The sequence below is a fragment of the Onychostoma macrolepis genome, chromosome 07 (assembly GCF_012432095.1).
Source record: "Onychostoma macrolepis isolate SWU-2019 chromosome 07, ASM1243209v1, whole genome shotgun sequence".
Taxonomy (NCBI): Eukaryota; Metazoa; Chordata; class Actinopteri; order Cypriniformes; family Cyprinidae; genus Onychostoma; species Onychostoma macrolepis.
The window spans coordinates 129,888-152,387 of record NC_081161.1 but is presented as its reverse complement, the minus strand read 5'-3'; the positions used below and the strand labels follow the sequence as shown (position 1 = coordinate 152,387).

The following is a 22,500-nucleotide window of genomic DNA, read 5'->3' as shown; positions in this document are numbered from 1 at the left end:
TCACTCTTTCACCACCACCACTCACTCTTTCACCACCACTCACTCACTCACTCTTTCACTCACCACTCACTCTTTCACTCTCTCACTCACTCTTTCACTCACTCACCACTCTTTCACTCACTCACCACTCACTCACCACTCACTCACCACTCTTTCACTCACTCACTCACTCTTTCACTCACTCACTCTTTCACCACCACTCACTCTTTCACTCTTTCACTCACTCTTTCACTCACCACTCCTCACTCACTCCTCACTCACTCACTCTTTCACTCCTCACTCTCTCACCACTCACTCCTCACTCACTCACTCACCACTCACTCTTCACCACTCACTCTCTCTCACTCTCACTCACTCCTCACTCACTCACTCTCTTTCACTCACTCACTCACCACTCACTCTTCACTCACTCACTCACTCTTCACTCCTCACTCTTTCACTCACTCCTCACCACTCACTCACTCTTTCACTCACCACCACCACTCACTCTTTCACTCACTCTCTCACTCACTCACTCTCACTCACTCTCTCACTCACTCACTCACTCCTCACTCACTCTTTCACTCACTCACTCACTCACTCTTTCACTCACTCACTCACTCTTTCACTCACTCCACTCACTCACTCTTTCACTACTCACTCACTCACTCTTTCACTCACTCACTCACTCTTTCACTCACTCACTCTTCACTCACTCACTCACTCACTCACTCACTCTTTCACTCACTCACTCACTCACTCACTCACTCTTTCACTCACTCACCACTCACTCACTCACTCTCTATGATCTCAAGCAATTATTGAAGACAAGCAAACAGTCAGTAAAATGACAGGCAGCAGGAAAAACACATAAAGATGTGAATGAAATAAACAGTGTTTTCTGGTGATGAAGCTCCACATAAGAACAGATGAAATGTGAATGGTTTGTTTTTAACACCGATATTGGATTTATATTATTTGGCATTTTATTTTCTGGTTGCTTCTAAACAGTCTAAACATGTATTTCATTATTTCAAAGTAGCTTTATAGAAAATCAAGTTAATCATGAAGTCTTAATACTTTCATGCCTTTTAGTCGCTTCAGCAGATTAGAGCTACATATACATTTAGTGATGATACGAGCACTCGAGCGCTTGAGGTCTGCTGTCACTTTATATGAGTAGTGTGTTTGTGCAAGTTAGAAGCATGCAAAGCAGTGCTGTGAAGAAATTAATGTTTATTTTACATAATCATTTAATTACTTAAAATGAAAAAAAGCAGGATCTGCACGCACTTGTAAACTTAATGATTTTTAAAAATGTTTTATTATACAAAAAGCACAAATGGATCATCATACACTTCAGCCCTAGGTTTCTTCGGTAATTTAACAATTAGAATTAGATTTATTAAACAATACATGGACTGATGATCATCAGTTGGAAACTCATTACAGGTGCTTCTATATCAAACATTTAACAGACTAAAAATCAATGAATCCCCAGTTAATGCATCCAAACAAATAAACATGTAAAAAAAATACATAAATAAAAATTTAGAAAATTCTATTAAGTGATCCATTTTTAGGAAATATTTTTAAACAATATACATTGTTCATTAATAAGATGCAATAATATAGCGAATTGTTTGATAAACTCTGATATACATGTTAAGTTGCAAATAGTTGTAAGACAATGTTTTCCTTGTAGAAATTGCAGATTGTTCATCAATAATTAAAACCAAGTAATTTATTAATGTAGATTCTGATTTTTTTCATTAAATTGTTAATCAATATCAAATGTGATTTATATATTAAAATGACTTTGTCCACAAATTTATATTAGAAAAATTATTTGTCCATTAAAAACTTGAATTAGTGAACACAAATCTGCCGTGATGACCTCAATCCTGAAATTAAAGAGTTAACTTCTATAGGTAATTAAAAAAACAATAAACCATGGAAGAGGCAGAAATGTAGAAAGAAAACTTTTGCAACGTGAAGCTTATTGGATATTTGGTTAAAATCCATCCCCGGTTTCGCAGACAAGGCTTAAGCCTAGTCCCAGACTAAAGTGTAAATCTGAGCTGTTTCAACTGAGAGAAACTTGCTCTGACTGATCTTAAAATATATCAGTGCCTTTGATTTGTCTCAAGATGGACACCAGTAATGTATTTTTCTAAGCACGTTCATAAAAATTGCTTAAATGTCCTAATTGAACTTGGATCTAATCCTGGCTTACTCTAAGCCCCGTCTGTGAAACTGGGCCCATGTCTCCTTTAGGCCTTAATGAAGATTTTGATCTTCCTGGTTTTCATCAATTATAAATAATTAAATCATAATTATTCTGGCTGTAAAAAACAAACAAACATACAAACAAAACACCTTTCGTTCTATTTTGTTCTATGTCCCTCCACGCTCTTATTCTAATTGAAAATGTGTGAAAACGTGTTTTGTAGATTGTGTTTTGTGTGTATTAATGTACTGATGTTTTGTGAAGTTATGGGATTTTGGAGTTTGGATGTATTAACTGCGGATTTGTTGATTTTTACTCTGTTAAACGCTTGTGACGGGAAGCAGCTGTAATTAGAGTTTCCACCTGATGATCATTAGTTTAAAATGCACTTGTGAAAGTATTGATAAATGATTCTAATTGTAAAATGACTAGAGGCGTTTAATGATCCTGATGATCCATTTGTGCTTTTTGTGTAATAATAAAAAAAATCCATGAATTAGGTTTATAAGTGAGTGCAGATCCTGCTTTTTTCATTTGAAGTAATTACGATGTTTACTGATCTACGCACCCTGAGTGCAGTGACTTCACATTGTTCTGGATTTGTTGGACAATCATTTGAAAACAGTTCATTTGAAACTGAACCCATTGGTGAGGCTTGCAATGTGTCTGAAATCTGCTGAGCTTCACCTTCAAAATAAGAGTCACTTCTGAAAGCCAAACATTAGAAATCATCACACAATTAACAGATGCAAATATCAGTGATAAAATGGCTGACCACTTGTGCTTTTATAGTCAACGGCAGCTCATGCAGTCTGAGCTATTTATTTAATAATTCACATTGACACACATCGTGCCTCATCCACACACACTCATGTCTGTTTTTCTTGATGTAATGTATGTGAGTGATTCATCATTGGGTTGCTCTTCACACGTCACGCGTCTGAACCTCTGTGCAGATCTGTGGCGCTGTCAGCTCCTGCTGCCGCTGGTCTCTCTGGGTCTGGTGGTTCTTGGTGGTTTGATGGGGTTCTGTGCGTGTCTGTGTGGCAGTCTGACCCCGGCGCTCTTCATCGGCCTCCTGCATCTGCTCGCAGGTCAGAGATGGAGCTTTCTGTTCTGAGGAGCCCGAACCCGACCCGACCCGAGCGGCTCTGTTAAATTAACAGCCCGAACCAGAAATTGGTTTTCACAACAATTAGCCAAACTTTTGGAACATGCTGTATTTCACGATTGCATGCAACAGTCAGTAAACAAATACAAAGAAACAGATTAATCAAAGCTCACGGCCAGTTCAACACACAAGGCAAAAAAGCACTTACCAGTTGTGAAATTGTACGAACAACAGGCACAACGCGATCACAAACTCCGCCGAGTTTTTTAATGGTTGTAACATCAAGATCATAATTCTTGCACTGAGCAGATTTCCTTCTGAAATGTAAGGAGTTTTTCTGTTTGCTGAATCGCAAGCTACGGCGTTTGCCGTGTCGTGACAGAAAGACCGCTGGATCAGGAACACGAGCAAAACAAGTTTCATTGTAAATATATCCTACACAACAAACGGCACGCACACGTTAAATGTTAAGGTTAATCCAGCTAGCATGGGACTTAAAAGATTTTAATTCACAGCTTGAAGGCAAAGGGTAAAAATTACTGTCATTTTGGACAGTTACGGCTCATTCTAGCGTTGAAGTAGTGCGGTAAGCTCACAAATATTTGAATTAATTCTAACATTTATTTGAATGAATTAGCGAGAGAGACGGGAATGATAGTTGTGTGTGATTACCTGCGTCTGTGCGTCTCTCTCTCTCTCTACAAACACTGAAGCTGAGTTTAATTACAGTGATTTTATCCACTCGTTGCAGAGAAATATAAAGAAGCGAGTCAGTATCAGAGCTGTTTTATTAATAAAGTTCCTCTGCGACAGTGTTTGTGTTTCTCCGATCTCTGCGTGCATGCGTCAATGAAAGCAGCGTAGCCTACTGCATATAGTTTTACTTTAGTTACAAACCCGAGCCGAACCCGAGCTACTGATTAAACATGAACATGGGTTAAAAATAAAGGTGCTTAAAAAGGTTCTTCAGAGCGATGCCATAGAAGAACCATTTTTGGTTCCACAAAGAAACATTCAGTCAAAGGTTCTTTAAAGAACCATCTCTTTCTTACCTTTTTATAATCTGAAGAACCTTCTTTCACCACAAAGAAGCTTTTGTGACACAGAAAGGTTCTTCAGATGTTAAAGATTCGTTATGGAACCATTTAGACAAAAAAGGTTCTTCTGTGGCATCGTGAAGCAGGCCTCTGGTTCTGAGGAGGTTTGTGCTGGTTCTTCTCTCCTCAGGCCTGTGTTCTCTGGCGACGGTGTGCTGTTTTCTGGCTGGGATGGACCTGCTGCACCGTGTGTCTGTGTTGCCGGATCGTGTGGACGGTGCTTTGGGCTGGTCGCTGTATCTGGCGCTCATCGCGTCTCCGCTGCACATGATGGCCGCCGCGCTGCTGGTGTGGGCCGCTCGAAGCCACAGTCAGAGCTACTACCGCATGACGGCCTACAGAGTCGCCTAAATCACCCCCAGCGGATCCACAACCAACCGTGAATCTAGTGCACATAACTGTGGTGATTGTGTTGAAGAGAGACACCTGCTAGTCCTGTGTGTGTGTGTGTGTGAGAGAGAGTGTGTGTGTGTGTGTGTGTGTGAGAGAGAGAGAGAGTGTGTGTGTGTGTGTGTGTGTGAGAGACTGTGTGTGTGTGTGTGTGTGAGAGTGTGTGTGTGTGTGTGTGTGTGTGTGTGAGTGTGTGTGTGTGTGTGTGTGTGTGTGTGTGTGAGAGAGAGTGTGTGTGTGTGAGAGAGAGCGAGTGTGTTTGTGTGTGTGTGTGAGAGAGTGTGTGAGTGTGTGTGTGTGTGTGTGTGTGTGTGTGTGTGTGTGTGAGAGAGTGTGTTTGTGTGTGTGTGAGAGAGAGAGTGTGTGTGTGTGTGTGTGTGTGTGTGTGTGAGAGAGAGAGAGAGAGAGAGAGAGTCAATCCAGATTCATGATGGGAGGGTCCAAAATTCACTCTTTGCAGTGGTGGGAGATGAAAAGAGAAAAAACCGTACCAACCATAAACTGTATTCTGCGTGTTTTCGGACTGATGTTTTGTCTCTGTAATAGGATAAGCGTTTCTGTGATGGTGAATTGTCCACTAGTCATGACAGATTCTTTAAGAGAAGTTTATTTAATAAATATCTTTCGGATATATTTTTTAAATTATCACTTATAAATGTTTAATAAATGCAGTTCATAATAACATTATCTGCAGACTGTGAAGTAATTTTTTGCGCAGGACGGCCCATGTTTGGCGAGTGTTAGTTTTGGACCCTGGTGCTGGTGTACGGTGACTGTCGCTGATGTGTTTAGTGTTGTGTGACTGATAAATGAGTCTAAACTCCAGCATCAGCCCTCAAACTGAAGAACTGAAGAGTGTGTGTTATAGTTTCAGCACTGATCTACTTTCACGCAGCGTTTGTGTGTGATTTCCTCTGTATTAGAAACAGCTCGACTTCTCTTGTGTTTTAGCTTTAGTGAAGAGTCAGTAATCCAGCAATCCTAAAGCGTGCTGCTTTTTAATTTATTGACATTATTTATTACTATTATTCATATTTATATATTTATTTCTATACAGTACATTTATTTCTGGTGATTGCTAGCATGTGTGGTGATGTATCAGTGCTTGTTGATGGTTCATTCGTCACACTGGAGATGGACAGTGGTGTCAGGTGCATTGTGGGATACAGTATCTCACGCAGTGCTCTGTAACCGCACAGACTGGTGATCTGTGTCCATGCTTATAAAACCATCATCTGTGCACTATTTACACAGTGAATGTATGTTTTTCTGAATATCTTAAAATATCTGTCTGTTTTTGACGCATGCAGTGTTCCCCGGCATCAGTAATAAACTCCTCTTGAGCTCATGGTCATGCTTGTTTCTTCATCTCAGTGTCTCTGAGTGGACCGAAGGAATCTCCACTCTTTTCTTCCTGGCGAGGGAAAGAGCGATGCCCTTCTCATAGTATGCACCCTCGTTTATGAAGAATGGATAGAGCGCTTCCTTCCCTTTGTAGCGCAGCGTTTCTCCTGAGAAAGACAGGAACATGGGGTCTCCGGGATGAAGGAGGCAGAAATCTCTGTCCTGCCGGAGGGAAAAGATAAGAGGGAGGGTGTTTACTCTGCGACTGGAGCAGAGTTTCCGATCGTCCTCTTTCTGTACCTGTAGGTCAGGATGGACCGCGGCCGTGATCTCGTGTGTTTCGGGGTCTCGTGGATAGTCGATGTTCTTCACCGTTGTGTACACATCAACCCATCCTCCTTCAAACAGGGTGCCTGAACACAGAGGCGCACACGAGTCATGAAAACACACACAGCAAACAGATTTCTGCAGGGGTTTGTAGCTGAAAACGTACCTGAGTTGAACTGACAGATCCAGTCCAGCATCAGCTGAACTCCTTCCTGCATCGCACTGAATATCGCAGACCTGACGACGCCGTGAGGCTGTGGCCCAATCTCCATCGCTGAGAGGAAAAGAGATGCGTCAAGCTAAATACAGCACTTAAAAGATAATGTTGCATTCATTTATTTGACACATCCTTATCCATGAGGAATATTCATTTAAAAAGTTGAGTAGCCACAAGAACAAAACACACCGATGCATGGCTTTGCTGTGATGGATTTGTGTATAGATGATGTATGCGTGGATCATGCTGTGTTTGGTGATGATAAGAGAGCGGCATACAAGCTGCAGCCGCCACTGCTTTCCTTTCCTTTTCAGCAATGTTAGTCTCAGAATAAATGTTTTTGAATGTTTAGAGCCTATTTAATGAATATGATTCATAGCGAACTCCAGCGCAGTCAAGCATTTCAGTCCATCCATAAATTAGCTGCATAACTGTACAAGAAGTGTCTGAATCAGCATTTCACTGCAGAGCTGATGTGTAAAGCCCTGTTCACAACAAGAATGATAACTATAAAGACACACCAGCGAATGATCGGCTGTTTATTCTAAGCGCATGCGCATCTGCCGCTTTATATTTTTGAGCTAGAAATAGTAAGATGGATTGTGATTGGATGTCAATGTTTTTATCGTTCATCAGCTGGGAAAAAAAATTGTTCTTAAAGTGATTCCAATGATATAGTTTCTCTGTTCCTTTATCGTTACAGTGGTGGTGTGGACTCAGCTATTCTTTAATATTAAGAACAATTTTTAGAACTATATATTTATCGTTATCTTTATAGTTATCGTCCTTGGTGTGAACGGGCCTTAAGAGCTCATCTAAGTGACGTCAGCTGTTAATACTGATGAACGTTTTCCTTCAAAATAACCGAATTTGCAGAGAGCAACACGACTCACTTCTGTCAGTGTGACGCGCCTCGCGTACGCCTGGCCCAGAGTCCTCAAATAAACATTAGTGCTCATTGTTTTATTTTTTTAATTTTTTGTCTTTTCTAGTTTCTAGAGGCTATAAAGTGGAAGGAGGCGGACCCTCTCGCTCTCACTCGACCGCCCACAGTTTTCTCCACGTACTTTTACTTCGTTTGTAATTATAGTTTGGAGCGGGGAGTCCCCTCTTGTTTCTGTTAGTTTAGTTATTCTTTCCTTTGTTGCTGGGATCCCCATCTCTTATTTTTGGTTACTTTTGTGAGTAATTTGTGTTTAAATAAATAATTCATTTGGAAAACTCTAGCCGCTGTCCGTTTATTATGTTATGTGTCCCTCTTGACTTCTAGACACTTATACCAGGGACCGTAACAGTCAGTATGTGTGATGCCAGACAGATGTTGATAAACTAGTCAGTTAGCATTGTTTGGAGAATGAATGGATGAGTGAAGGACAAACTCTTTCAGAGAAAGTGTCTCACCAAATCCATGTTTCCCCACGAATCCAGAGAATAGGCTTCATTGAGAGGAATATCAAAGTGAACGTATCTGACAGGAGTGGAGGCCATTTCTCTCTGAAAACACACAAATACTGACAGAAGTTGGACATAAATATGTTTTACCATAAAATATATCAACCAGGGAACTGAGCAGATTTGTTCGTGCCTGCAGGTGTTTGCAGATGTGCAGGCAGATCCAGTCGCGGTCGGAGTATGTGATGAGACACAGCCCCATGTTTGCAGTGGTGTTGTGGAGGTCACACAGCAGGTCGACCGCCTGACCACTTCCTTTAGGGCCCAGAAGAGCGTTGAGCTCCTGAGAGCGGATCATCTCATACGGCGAGGCCTCTGAGACCGGTGTGCTGACAGACAGACAGACAGAATGACAAACAGCAAGTCAGAATATACCCACAACTCTTCAGTTGCAGCGATGCAGAAAGTCAAACACTGTAGTAGAAACCACTAGCGTAGCCAGAAATGTTTAAGTGGGTGGGCCTACATAAAACTGGGTGGGCCAAGTGTGTATATGAAAACTGCATGTCAACAAAAATACAGCACCAAGGTTCATTACACAGTACTTCTAAAGCAAGCATTAACATTAGTAATTTGTTATGTTAATGTTCATTTCAAAATGTACTAATAGGACATTATTAAAATTAAAAGTTGTATCAAGTTAACAAGTTGTAAGTTGTTAACGTTTGCCTGAGCTAAGGTTGACAAAGATAAATAAACACGGTAACAAATGTCTTGCTAATCTTAGTCAATGCATTAACTAACATTAACAAAAGGAAGTTTATTGTAAAGCATTACCTCAGTGTGAAACAACGGGGCTTCACTGATGATTTAATCAAACGTCTCCGTCAGTTCACGCACATCGAGGACCGCAGAAATGTGCGCAGCGGCAAATTATGCAGTTTGTTGTGGCGACCACGATCTAGCACAACATTTATGTGTTTCTTTCCACAAAGGACGCATCTGTTTAGCGGATCAAACACTGTACCTATGCTAATATGATGCTTCAAACACGCTTGGTTCAGAAGTTTCCGATCGATAAATCCAGCACCCTCAGGTGGTCTGTCGGGTTTCATCTGTAGACAGTCCGGATTTATTGCTAAGACTTTTACTTTTTAAAGAATCGATCTGATTTATGTTTGCTTCACTAGGCTATTTTCAATTTAACTTCACAAACGCGTGCATTTTACTATTATATCCGTTGTAAACATAACATGGTGGGTGGGACTAACAGAAATGGACGAATCATCATTTTGACAAGTGTGAAGAGGGAAAACTAAGAAACGACCTGTAACTGACCGTGAAAACAAGCTTTTAATATTTTTAATAAATATATAAAGTAACAGTGAAATAAGACGTTTATTATTATAGTTTAATAAATTATATCCATTTGGAAAATGACCAACTTCTCATTGGGTGGGCCACAGATGAAAGCTACGCTACTGGTAGAAACAGAACATATACTGTATGAATCTGGCATTGATTGAATCAAACACTGTCATTTGCTCAAGTTTAGTGAGTCTCGCTCCTGACTCAGATCTAACAAGCTCATGCAGATGTCATGATGATGTAGAAGAACAGCTCCCGAATGCGTGCCAGTGACCGTCGCCCCTGTGTCAATTAATGAATAAAGAATGGCATCTGTTAGTTTAGTTATTCTTTCCTTTGTTGCTGGGATCCCCATCTCTTATTTTTGGTTACTTTTGTGAGTAATTTGTGTTTAAATAAATAATTCATTTGGAAAACTCTAGCCGCTGTCCGTTTATTATGTTATGTGTCCCTCTTGACTTCTAGACACTTATACCAGGGACCGTAACAGTCAGTATGTGTGATGCCAGACAGATGTTGATAAACTAGTCAGTTAGCATTGTTTGGAGAATGAATGGATGAGTGAAGGACAAACTCTTTCAGAGAAAGTGTCTCACCAAATCCATGTTTCCCCACCGAATCCAGAGAATAGGCTTCATTGAGAGGAATATCAAAGTGAACGTATCTGACAGGAGTGGAGGCCATTTCTCTCTGAAAACACACAAATACTGACAGAAGTTGGACATAAATATGTTTTACCATAAAATATATCAACCAGGGAACTGAGCAGATTTGTTCGTGCCTGCAGGTGTTTGCAGATGTGCAGGCAGATCCAGTCGCGGTCGGAGTATGTGATGAGACACAGCCCCATGTTTGCAGTGGTGTTGTGGAGGTCACACAGCAGGTCGACCGCCTGACCACTTCCTTTAGGGCCCAGAAGAGCGTTGAGCTCCTGAGAGCGGATCATCTCATACGGCGAGGCCTCTGAGACCGGTGTGCTGACAGACAGACAGACAGACAGAATGACAAACAGCAAGTCAGAATATACCCACAACTCTTCAGTTGCAGCGATGCAGAAAGTCAAACACTGTAGTAGAAACCACTAGCGTAGCCAGAAATGTTTAAGTGGGTGGGCCTACATAAAACTGGGTGGGCCAAGTGTGTATATGAAAACTGCATGTCAACAAAAAATACAGCACCAAGGTTCATTACACAGTACTTCTAAAGCAAGCATTAACATTAGTAATTTGTTATGTTAATGTTCATTTCAAAATGTACTAATAGGACATTATTAAAATTAAAAGTTGTATCAAGTTAACAAGTTGTAAGTTGTTAACGTTTGCCTGAGCTAAGGTTGACAAAGATAAATAAACACGGTAACAAATGTCTTGCTAATCTTAGTCAATGCATTAACTAACATTAACAAAAGGAAGTTTATTGTAAAGCATTACCTCAGTGTGAAACAACGGGGCTTCACTGATGATTTAATCAAACGTCTCCGTCAGTTCACGCACATCGAGGACCGCAGAAATGTGCGCAGCTGCAAATTATGCAGTTTGTTGTGGCGACCACGATCTAGCACAACATTTATGTGTTTCTTTCCACAAAGGACGCATCTGTTTAGCGGATCAAACACTGTACCTATGCTAATATGATGCTTCAAACACGCTTGGTTCAGAAGTTTCCGATCGATAAATCCAGCACCCTCAGGTGGTCTGTCGGGTTTCATCAGTAGAAGGTTATTTAAAGAACCATCTCTTCATTACCTTTTTATAATCTGAAGAACCTTCTTTCACCACAAATAACCTTTTCTGAAACATTAAGGTTCTTCAGATGTTAAAGGTTCTTTATGGAACCATTTAGACAAAAAGGTTCTTCAATGGCATTGTGAAGCACCTTTATTTTTAAGAGTGTACTCTCTCTCTCTCTCTCTGCACACAGACACACCAAGTTGTCTCTTTAACAGTTTTGCTCTGGAGCAAATAATAAATTTATGAGACCAAAGACTGCCCATTAGATTACCCAAAACAAGTTATATCTCATGTGTAACCACTACAGAGACATCAGAGCCAGCAGCAAATTCCAGAAGATCTGGCTGAGGTGAGGTTTCTCTCAGTGGGGTGATGAGTGCTGAACATATTACAATACTAGGAAGGAAGATCAGGTTGTTGATGTTTGCCTGCTATTCTCCCTCTGTCTGCACAGCGTACGTGATCACGCTGATGACGTATCCTGTCTGCGTGAATCGGGTGTGCAGAGGTATGCAAATGCATATGTTGACAGGCAGGTAGGAAAGCCAATCAAAACGCTCGGATGAACATTTCTTGGTCCTATGCCTTCCACAGAATATATAAATATATATAGACCACTTAACTTAATGATTGCTATCGGGATGTGAAGAGACATTCAACCAGCACAACAAAAAATGTTTCTAAAGACCATCACCTATTGCACCTTTAACAAACCCCCTATTTGAAGTCTAAACAGTTGAATATTTCTTCCTGAACTCCATTTCCCACGATCCTCTTTCCAGCAACTAATTACCCTCACACCTGTTTCCCATCACCCGGACTCTTTAAGCTGCACTCACACACTCGCTCATTGTGAAGTCTTGTTTTGTTATTGTTAACATTTCTGAGTGGTTTTCCTTGTTCCTGTGGTTTTTGATTCCCAGTCTGTTTTCCCTGTTTTGATTGTTTGCTGCCTGCCCTGACACCTCTTGCATGTTTCTTGGATTACTTTTTTTTTCTTTTCTTTTTTTTACGCCTTGCCTCTGCAATTGTTTTTTCCTGGTGTTTGACCCTGCCTGTTTGTACTACGCTCTCACTTAATAAAACTGCATTTAGATCCCAACTATATATATATATATATATATATATATGGGTTTCAATTAATTTTAGCAGTGGTGTAATATGGTCATTCCCACTAGCCACTTTGGTTGGCTGAATTTTATATACAGTAACAAAGCAGTGTTAACAAAGTGTTTTTTTTTGTTTGTTTTTTTTTAATGGTGCAAATCAATGAATCGTACCATATTTAATGTAGAGGGCTCTAGCCACTTCTGCCAATCAGAGCAGCTTTTTGTTTGCTTTGGAGGCTACTCTAAAGGGCTGCCAGTTGCGAAGTGGATAGTTGACACTTTTGGCCCTAGCTTACACCTCAGAGGACTTACAGGGTCCAGAATGTCGTGGAAAAGGTCATTTATTTCAGTAATTCAACTCAAATTGTGAAACTCGTGTATTAAATAAATTCAGTGCACACAGACTGAAGTAGTTTAAGTCTTTGGTTCTTTTAATTGTGATGATTTTGGCTCACATTTAACAAAAACCCACCAATTGAACTTTTCCACGACATTCTAATTTATTGAGATGCACCTGTAGAGTGAGGGTTGGTCTTCGCCGTCTACCTTCACTAGATTTTATAACCTGGATTTATAAGCCGATTTGCATCCCTGAACGACTGGGGGTGTGGCCCGATTTGAAGCTTGTCACAAACAATTTTTTTGTCCAAAAAATCCTTTATTGTGTGGTGTCATTATGATTATTTAACTGCTCCCGATCAAGACGGAGCATGTTTAAACATTAGATATTTAGGACTCTTGATCGAGCTGCCAATGAGAGCAAGCATCACCTACTGGATGTTGCGTGCTCCTACAGCTGAAACTTGGCAGCCACAAACATGCCACGAAAGGAGAGTACATCACCAATATTCTTTTTTATACCTTGTTTTTCACTGTGAAACAGAACGTGTGCCAGGAGAGCCAACTGAAAACGTTAATTATTCTCTATTTGTTTTTCTTATCTAGTCATGTTTGATCTCGTGAGTGTCCGTGAGATCACGTGTCACTGTGAAATCGTTCCTGCAATCAACAAGTGTGTGGTCTCGTGGTCTGGTCGAAATGCGTCGTGTGTGCGTTCAGAGGATTATGAGGCTAAAAAATGTCTTCTTCATGTCTGTGGTCTCCTATGGTTTTAAAATTGGTTAAGACTTGAAAATTGTCTAGTGTGTGGCCAGCCTTAGTTATGCAGACCTCAGGACCTGGGTCTCATTATTAAAAAAAAAGTCGTGGCCTAATGGCCTAATAGAGAGTCGGACTTGTAATCCAAAGGTTGCAAGTTCGAGTCTCGGGCCAGCAGGATTTGTCGGTGGGAGGAGTGAATGTACAGCACTCTCTCCACCCTCAATACCATGACTGAGGTGCCCTTGAGCAAGACACCGAACCCCCAACTGCTGCCCGGGCACCGCAGCATTAGAAAATGGCTGCCCACTGCTCCGGGTGTGTGATCACGGTGTGTGTGTGTTCACTGTGTGTGCACTTTGCATGGGTTAGATGCAGAGCACGGATTCCGAGTATGGGTCACCATACTTGGCTGTATGTCACGTCACTTTGTCACTTTTTAGGGACCCTAAAAATGAAGGAAATTAAGCATTCTGGTGCACTCTGACAACAAAATAAAGGAAAAAGACAACATATGCTTCAAGTTAAAAAAACATATTTGTACCACAAACTTTTTGGAGAGTGCAATTCTGTTGTCATCGGTGTTCATACTTCTCTTTGTAATTTATTTTTGCAAATTTTAATGTTTACAACAAACTCCATCTTTTCACTGCAGAGGAAACAGAAGCTGCATCTGAAGTGGCATTAGATGTATTTACACAGACTGTTTAATGAAGCTGAGGTGCCATATGCATTTACACCACAAAATTTCAGATAGATAAATAATTTGAACATACAAGTTAAAAATGTTGGGAAAAATTCAATACTTTTAAATATGAAACCAAACCACCAGTAGATGGCGGTAAATGACTGTTTTAATAAGAGAGTCATTAGTCATTCATTCAAACGGATGATTCATTCAAAACGAGGCAAGTGACTACTGTCTTTATGAATGGGTTACTGAATCATTGACTCACTTGATTCGTTAAAAAACGTGGATTCATTCAGTAACAAAACACCGCTGTGTTGCTCGGAGACACAAAACAGTTCTGCTGTGGCTTTGATTGAAACTTCGTCAGCAAACTTGAGCAAAAACAGTCAATATTGTATTACAAATCTCTAACTTTGTGTCTGCCTCACTCAAGATGAAGAAGTTCCACCCCAACGACATGTTTGCATGCGGATGTGAGCGTAATGCTGGGTACACACTAAAAGATTTTAAAATCTTATAAGATCTTCAAAATGTGAGAGACCACAAACATGAGGACAAAAAAAATCCTAGATTTAACCGTTTTGCTCCTATTGTGTGTGATGTGCCAAAGACAGCATACCACACAACAGATTTTCAGCCAGAGTCCCGACTGTGAACATGGGAAATCTCGCAAAATCTCTGGAGACTTGAGAATAAACAATATATATATATATTTTTTTAATTGCAATTTTAGAACAAAGAACATACAAGGGCAATAACATATAAACTACATCAAATAAATAATGAACAAAAAAACAATACTAATGAATAAAATAAAAAAGGAAAAGCAATAAGAGAATTACATTTCCTTAAACAAGTATGAATAATTACAAATTATTGAAGGCTTTAAAGTGCCAGTCTTTGGTAATGGCAGGAAGAAATTGTGATGATAGTGTCCAAATTCTTTCGTGCTGTGAAATGACTGCGTTTGTTATGCTTCCGTGTTCTGTCGGCTCACTTTCTGATTGGATATTGTTTCGTTTCACGTGATAATCTGCAGATCATACGCGCGTTTGTCCTCGGGGTTCCCCCCACACATCAGGATTTCTGATCTGCCTCCGACATTCTTCCGAGCAGATTCAGTCAATCTTAACACACCTCACACCACGGGGAAATCTGATAAGATAATCTTTAGAACCACCAAGATAATCGGGACATTACCTAGGATTGTCGGAAGGGTAGAAATCGGCCTGAAATCAGCCTGATTATGTACCCAGCATAAGTGTGATGAGCTGGTGAGGTGAGGTGTGTTCGATTTGAAGCAGCAGCATGCAGACCGATCGGCGTTTAACATCAAAGTACCGCGAGAGCGATTCAAAAGCATGCGGCGCCGTCTGCTCTCTGAAGCTCTCGCGGTGCTTGATCTCATACAGCGATCGTTCTGCGTGGTGCTGCTTCAAGTCGAACCGAGAAAGGGACTTTGGTCGAACACACTCCTGTCTACGAGCTTGCAATTTCTCTCTCTCTCTCTCTCTCTCTCTCTCTCTCTCCGCCCAGACCCCTCCCCCTCAAAAAAAACTCTTTGAATCTAGACGATTCACATAAATGACATATTTTGATTCAAAATGGCAAATTTCACTGAAAAGCGACAAGTTTGCAGGTATGCACTCGAAAGATTCTGATAAAATGGCGTTTCAAGTCAACTTTATTTATAGAGCACAACTTTAACACTACCATCTTTGATACAAAGTGCTTTACAATAAAAGGTTAAATAAAAAGCAACAGAGATCAAAATTAAAAGAAAAAACACTCAGTCACCTTTGGATTTACAGCGAGAACGAGGGACTGATAAAAGAAGCTGGTACAAGATCTTAACGACCAAGAGGTTGTATATGGCTGGATAACCCAGCCTTCAGGACTTGTACAACTCCAGAGTGAAGAAACGGGCAGGTAACATCATCAAAGACCCCTCTCACCCCGGACACAACCTTGTTTGCACTTCTCCCTTCAGCCAGACGCTACAGATCTCTGTGCACTAGAACATCTAGGCATAAAAACAGTTTTTCCCCCATGCCATCTCCAGCTTAAATAGCTACACGTGGATCATTACCTGTGTTCTGTAATTCATTCTGTAATTCATTCTCCATCTTTAATTACTGCCTCCCTCTCAAGTATTATGTAAATACACATACATATGTTTATCTATACAGCTGTATATAGAGTAAATAATGCACAAATCTGTACATAAATCTACTGTTCCAGATTCATACTTATTATTATTATTAGGATTATTATCCATTGTTAAGTCTTACTATTTAAATGTTTTTTTCTGTTCTCATGTCACATGTGTATTTATGTATGTATGTATGTATGTATGTACCAGGAGCACCTTAAAACCACAACAAATTCCTCGTGTGTTTGCGCACACCTGGCGAATAAAGCTAATTCTGATTCTGATTCTGATTCTGAACATCACAGATATAATCTGGGGCTGACTTTTGCAATGCCTTGTATACAAAAAGAAGGATCTTAAAATCAACTCTGAATTTGATAGTGAGCCAGTGCAATGAAGCAAGAACAGGAGTAAAATGCTCCCTTTTTTTTTTGTTCCTGTCAACAATCTGCATTCTGAACCATCTGAAGCCGAGATGGAGTGCATTGAGGAAGGCCGACATACAGAGAGTTACAATAGTCCAGCCTGGAAGAGATTAATGCATGGATGACAATTTCGAGATCTTTTCGAGAGAGAAAGTGTTTTAAATTCGTGACAGATCTGAGATGGAAGAAGCTACTCTTTACAACCGTGTTTACATGCTTGTCAAATTGTAGTAATGGATCGAAATAGACCCCTAGATTTTTTACATGGTGTTGCAAGTTGTTACTAAGGGAGCCTAACCTACTTGTAACAGTACTATTGTGTGCAGCCGGGCCTAGCAGAAGTACCTCAGTCTTGTCAGCGTTTAGTTGCAATAACAATAAAGGGCCAAGAATAGAACCCTGTGGAACACTGTAAGGGATAGGCGCAGAAGGTGAGGTAAATGACCCGATATTTACTGAAGAAGTCCTACCCTTTAAATAAGAGGTGAACCACTGTAACCTTGAACCCCTACTACACATTTGAGTCGATGCAAGAGGATGTCATGGTCAATAGCGTTTAGCGTTGACTTAATGTATATAGCAGTCGGCTCCACCCATTATGGTGAGCTGAAATGCCATTTGTTCATGCAGTTAAATGAACTCAGGCTTCAGCACTGAGAGTAAACAGGAGATTTGGGCGCGTCTCACCTGAGCATGGCTTGCGTGAAGCAGCGGTTCAGGTCCGTCTCCACGTAACGGACGCACAGCTGCGTGGCACGTGGGTTCGACATCACCGTTACCACGGAAACCGGCTCTGTCCCATCCGCCCCCCTCCTCTTTAGCCTCTCTCTCACCAGGTAGACGCCTGCAAGCTCATTTCCATGGGTCCCGCCGCAAACCGCCACTCGAGACACCGCCGGCAGAGCGACCGCCTCCAGTGAGAACCCAGTCATTAACACATTCAGTTACAAATCTACTTCCTGTAATGAGCATTACTCATGTCATCATCTGATGAATTACTGTTAGTTGAGTTCAAGGCAGGACTTACGTTCCTCCAGAGATTATTGTGTCTTTCCATCTGTGTCAGACCAGCTCTTCTGACCGTCGATTAACCTTTGAACTCTGACCCTGCAGTGCAGTTTTGCTCCGAATGACACAGAATGAAATGCACTCATGTCTCCTGAGCCTCTGTCAGTCGCTGCTGCTTTCACTGAGTTTATCTGACTCAGCAGGACTCTCTCTCTCTCTCTCTCTCTCTCTCTCTGAATATTAAATGTACAGTTTGGTTTGGCTGTGTGTTCTGTAGTAACTATAAAGAGTTGCTGTTTTATGACAATTATTTTCATCAAAATTTTGGGAACTAAACTTTCATGCTGGTTTGAAAATAGCAGCAGCAGCACTGCATTAAAGTAATGAGAATAACATGAGAATATTTTTAGTTTGTTTATTTATCCACTGCTTTATACAGTAGAGATTGTTTTAGATCAGCTTCACAATATTAAACAGAGCAGAGACAGAATCAGTGATGCAAACTTCATCAAATATGAGACAAATCCAAATTCTGCTGTAAAGAAGCGGTAAAAAGACAAAAGTGTTGTTGTTCAGTGTTGATTCAGTTCCACTCAATAACCTTACAAAGTTCATATAAAACAGCTGAATATAATTAAAATATGTGCTGAAATGTCAACTCACTTTTATTTAGATTCTGAGGTGAAATATGAGCAAATCATATCAAAATAAAAAAATTAAAAAAAAATCAGAATTTGTAATGGTTTTACTGTTTCTGATGGGAATTGAATTGGTTTTAATTGAAACTCTAATAGTCTCTGTTGGTTTCTACTGGTATTAATTGGTCGCTTTTTATTGGTGGCTTGTTAAAACCACTAAATCCTAATGGAATATGTCACAAAACACACTACAGGTAACCATGTGTTAATGGTTAACAGTTGATGGTTTCTAATGATTGTAATATGGTATTTATAGTGGAAACCATTAGAATTTCCGCCATGGTTTCTATTGTTTTTTGTTGTTGTTTGTTTGTTTTTCAGCAGGGATGTTCTGTGAGTTTTGAGACTGATGTGAGTGTAATTTTGATGTTATCCAGCAGGCGGCAGACAGACGCTGTTATTGTTTAAAACATGCTAGTATTGTGATGAAATAATAATATAATTAAATGCTTCCGTGTGTCTCTGGAGGTGAGGAAACTGATTCTGACCTTCTCTTTGATTACCGTCATGAAGCTCGTGAAATAATGTCCTGAATTAGGATGCGATTCAGGTCCATGTACCTTCGGATAATTCATTTTTTGATTTAATATTGAAATCTGAAAAATGAAAAAAAACGGAACATTTTTCGTTTTTCATTTGTTCAAACAAAACGAAAAATCAAGAATTCGGCTTCATTTTTCCGTTCGGGGACAGAAAACGGATAAACTACTTGAATATTCGATCTCTACAAGTGGGCGGAGTGAAAGGCCCCCCTCCGCTGATTGGTCAACCAAACATTACAACATAATAATAGTCATAAAAACATAATAAAAGTCCTCCGCTACTATGTATTCTTAACGTGTTTATTTCTACTACATTTGATCTCTTTCTCTTCAACAAACAGCCAGGTTAAGGAATGGCTTGACCGAGGCAGAGCCTAGACAGAGATTTCTTTTGTGTAGGCTTAAATTCTGCAACCTACCCCTGAAATATTAGTTTATCTCATAAATATTAATTTACTTCGTACCAGCACTCACAACTACCTACTAGCCTACATCTTTGGCACGGCCGCCTGATTTATTATAGCTAACCACCCTGCTGAAAAAAACAATAGAACCCTGCCCAAAACACAATAGAAAATGTAATGGATTTAATGGTTTTAATGGGAATTGTATTGGTTTTAATGGAAACTATAATGGTCTCTACTGGTATGCTATAGATTCTATTGGTGGGATGTTAAATCCTATTGGAAAAATGCCCAAAACACACTACAAAAAGGAATTTTGTAATGGTTTTACTGGAAAAAGCTAATGGTTCATAATGGTATTTTAATGGAAACCACTGGAATTTCTGTGATGGTTTCTAATGGGCTTCTATTGTTTTTTTTTTTTTTTTTAGTAGGGCACCTATTCAAATCTGTGTTGCAAAACTGCGCAACGTATCGGAAGCCAAACAACCCAAAAGTGGGCCGAAACAGTGCGATATTAAAGAGTTTGCGCCGCGCTGTCCTGTCATAGGCGCGGCTCAATGGACGAGCGGCGCGACAGACTCGACAGCGCAGGGACGTGTTTGCTAGCGCCACCGAACTGACAGCGCAGCGTGAACATAAGAACGTTTGTGTTTTTCCCTGCACGTCAACATAATGAAGATCAGTATTAAGTTATTACCTTTCTTTTGCTTAATATCTCTCATAGTGTTAGCTACTTTGAAGCACATAGGCTATATTTAGTAGCCACATGTTCAAAGCAGAAACTTCCATTGTCCTCTTAGAATTAAAAATGTTTTATGGTTTCATTCATCAAGCCATGTTTTAAGTAAATTTGACATTTAAGAATATTTGAGTAACTGTAGCATGATTAGACTATACTGAAAAAAAGAGAGTAAAATTTACTGTTATTTTTCTGCCAGGACATTATCCATTAATTTTACCTTACAAATTAACAATGGTTTTACTATAGTAAAAGTGCAGTAACCATGGATTGATTTTGACGGATTGATTGTCATTTGTTTAACGCAGTTGAACTACAAACATGGTGGTAACACTTTGCAATAAGGTTCATTAGTTAACAACATTAGTAAACACGAACTAAGAATGAGCAATACTTCTACAGCATTTATTAATCTTAGTTAACATTAATTTCAGCATTTACTAATACATTATTAAAATCACAAGTTGTGTTTGTTAACGTTAGTTAATGCACTGTGAACTAACATGAATAAACAATGAACAACTGTATTTTCATAAACTAACATTAACAAAGATTAATAAATATTGTAATAAATGCATTGTTCATTGTTTGTTCATGTTAGTTAATACATTACATAATGTTAATAAATGACACCTTATTGTAAAGTGTTACCAACATGGTTAAATGGTTCGTGTAATAAAATCATGGTTAATTTTCATGTGTTATCTGATAACCCTAAAACACAATGCAGTGCAAAATTCAAAATACATCATATTGAATTTACATACACTGTCCCCAATTTTGAAAGAGTTTGTTTTTAAATCAATTAATTAAATGTTATTTATTTATTTATTTAATATGGAGCGTAGAGAAAAGCCTGACAAACGTAGCCATTATATAAAATTGCACTGTTAAAGTTAAAGAACATTACCTTGGATGTTCCCTGGTCTTTACAGAAAATCCCTGGACCACACAAAGCAAGGGTATGTTTGCAGCAGTAGCCAACATTGTATGGGTCAAAATTGTCAATTTTTTCTTTTATTCCAAAAATCATTAGGATATTACTGTAAGTAAAGATCATCCATGAAGATATTTTGTAAATCCCCAAATATATCAAAACTTAATTTTTGATTAGTAATATATGCTAAGAACTTCATTTGGACAAAAGCGATTTTCTCAATATTTTGATTTTTTTTTTTTTTTGCACCATCAGATTCCAGATTTTCAAATTGTGCAGTTCTTCAAAGTAGCTAAAACAACTGTTACTGTCTTAATATGAAAGATAATACGCAAAGGGGAAATGTAATAACTTAATACTGATCTTCATTATGTTAACGTGCAGGGAAAAACAGGAACTTCTTATGTTCGCGCCGCGCTGTCAGTTCGGTGGCGCTAGCAAACACGTCCCTGCGCTGTCGAGTCGCTCGCAAACTCTCTTTTCCGCGCTGTTTCGTCACACTTTTGGGTTGTTTGGCTTCCCGTACAACGCACTGCAGCGTGGGAGATTGTATTAGCGCAGACCACTATAAATGTATGTGAACATGTAGTTTTAGACAATCAGCTGAGTTTATTTAATTAATATCGAGTATTGGCCAGCTAACTGATGGCATACAACATTTGTATTTTCTCTGCCACCTAAACCACAGAACCAGGGCCGCTGGTTCATTATTATTGCCTTTGTTTTATATAATGCAATTTAAGTCATTTTAAAGGCTGTTGTTGGTTTAGGTCTGTTTTTATAACCACAAAAATATATTATCTTAATACTTCTTTGTAAATTATTGTTTGAAGTAACAAAACCATGGCTAACCATTTTAGTGAAATGCACATTCACATTTCACTAAAACAGCACCCTGGAGGAACAAATAGTCCATGCCAGTGGGATAACAACATATGATTTGCTATAAAGTGCTCTGTGAATAAAACTCAAAATAGAAAAATAGCTATAGATGTGCTGTGAAGGTAAATTACACAAAGTCATATCTTGTCATATCCGTCATATTATTTAGGTTCCTCCATTGTCCAAAACGCAGCGTATTGTCTAAAACAAAAGTTATGACTCTGTGTACGTTCACATACGTTGATACTGGTCTGCGCTTCACTACAATACATTTTCCCCGCGCTGCAGTGCGTCGCGTCTTTGCCACACAGATGTTGATCATAAAACAGGCGGTGTGCCAGAGGACTGAAAACCTCTGCCTCGGTACGGTTTGTGTCAAGCCATTCCTTAACCTGGCTGTCTGATGAAGAGAAAGAGACCAAATGTAGCAGAAATAAACATGTTAAGAATCTGTAGAAGCGGAGGACTATTATTATTATTTTTAAGGACTATTATCATGTTGTAATGTTTGGTTGACCAATCAGCGGAGAGGGGCGTTTCACTCCGCCCACCTGTAGAGATCGAATATTCAAGTAGTTTATCCGTTTTCTGTCCCTGAACGTAAAAACGAAAACTGAAGCCGAAGTC

The 22,500-nt window shown here is 39.6% G+C and overlaps 2 protein-coding genes across 3 annotated transcripts in view; one reads left to right on the top strand and one right to left on the bottom strand.

Moving 5' to 3' along the window:
• Positions 1 to 4,990, top strand: part of cldnd1a (claudin domain containing 1a) — a 9,793-nt gene extending 4,803 nt beyond the window's left edge. Inside the window, exons 3-4 of one of the 2 annotated variants that reach the window (XM_058783684.1) lie at positions 3,166 to 3,303; positions 4,548 to 4,971. In XM_058783684.1, coding sequence (XP_058639667.1) covers positions 3,166 to 3,303; positions 4,548 to 4,768 — 359 coding nt within the window. In that variant the 3' untranslated portion in view covers positions 4,769 to 4,971. Of the gene's footprint in view, positions 1 to 3,165; positions 3,304 to 4,547 lie in introns of both variants that reach the window. The other variant, XM_058783685.1, reaches the window with a different exon arrangement.
• Positions 4,991 to 6,166: 1,176 nt separating this feature from the next.
• LOC131543402 (N-acyl-aromatic-L-amino acid amidohydrolase (carboxylate-forming) A-like) lies at positions 6,167 to 17,592 on the bottom strand. The gene is made up of 6 exons (XM_058780700.1): positions 17,348 to 17,592; positions 10,237 to 10,432; positions 10,052 to 10,145; positions 6,645 to 6,752; positions 6,452 to 6,564; positions 6,167 to 6,373 (listed from the first exon to the last, which is right to left on the bottom strand). The coding sequence occupies exons 1-6, from the start codon at positions 17,590 to 17,592 to the stop codon at positions 6,173 to 6,175; spliced, it is 957 nt and encodes a 318-aa protein (XP_058636683.1). The 3' UTR covers positions 6,167 to 6,172.
• Between the last annotated feature and the right edge of the window lie 4,908 nt (positions 17,593 to 22,500).

Bases quoted from the DNA above. Each gene is read 5' to 3' on its own strand.
- LOC131543402 (XM_058780700.1), bottom strand. From the start codon at position 17,592: ATGACTGGGTTCTCACTGGAGGCGGTCGCTCTGCCGGCGGTGTCTCGA. The intron at 10,146-10,236 runs GCACGAACAAAT...GTGTGTTTTCAG, and splicing joins ACATCTGCAAACACCTGCAG to AGAGAAATGGCCTCCACTCC. The intron at 6,753-10,051 runs GTGAGACACTTT...TTTTCCTCTCAG, and splicing joins GGTGGGGAAACATGGATTTG to CGATGGAGATTGGGCCACAG.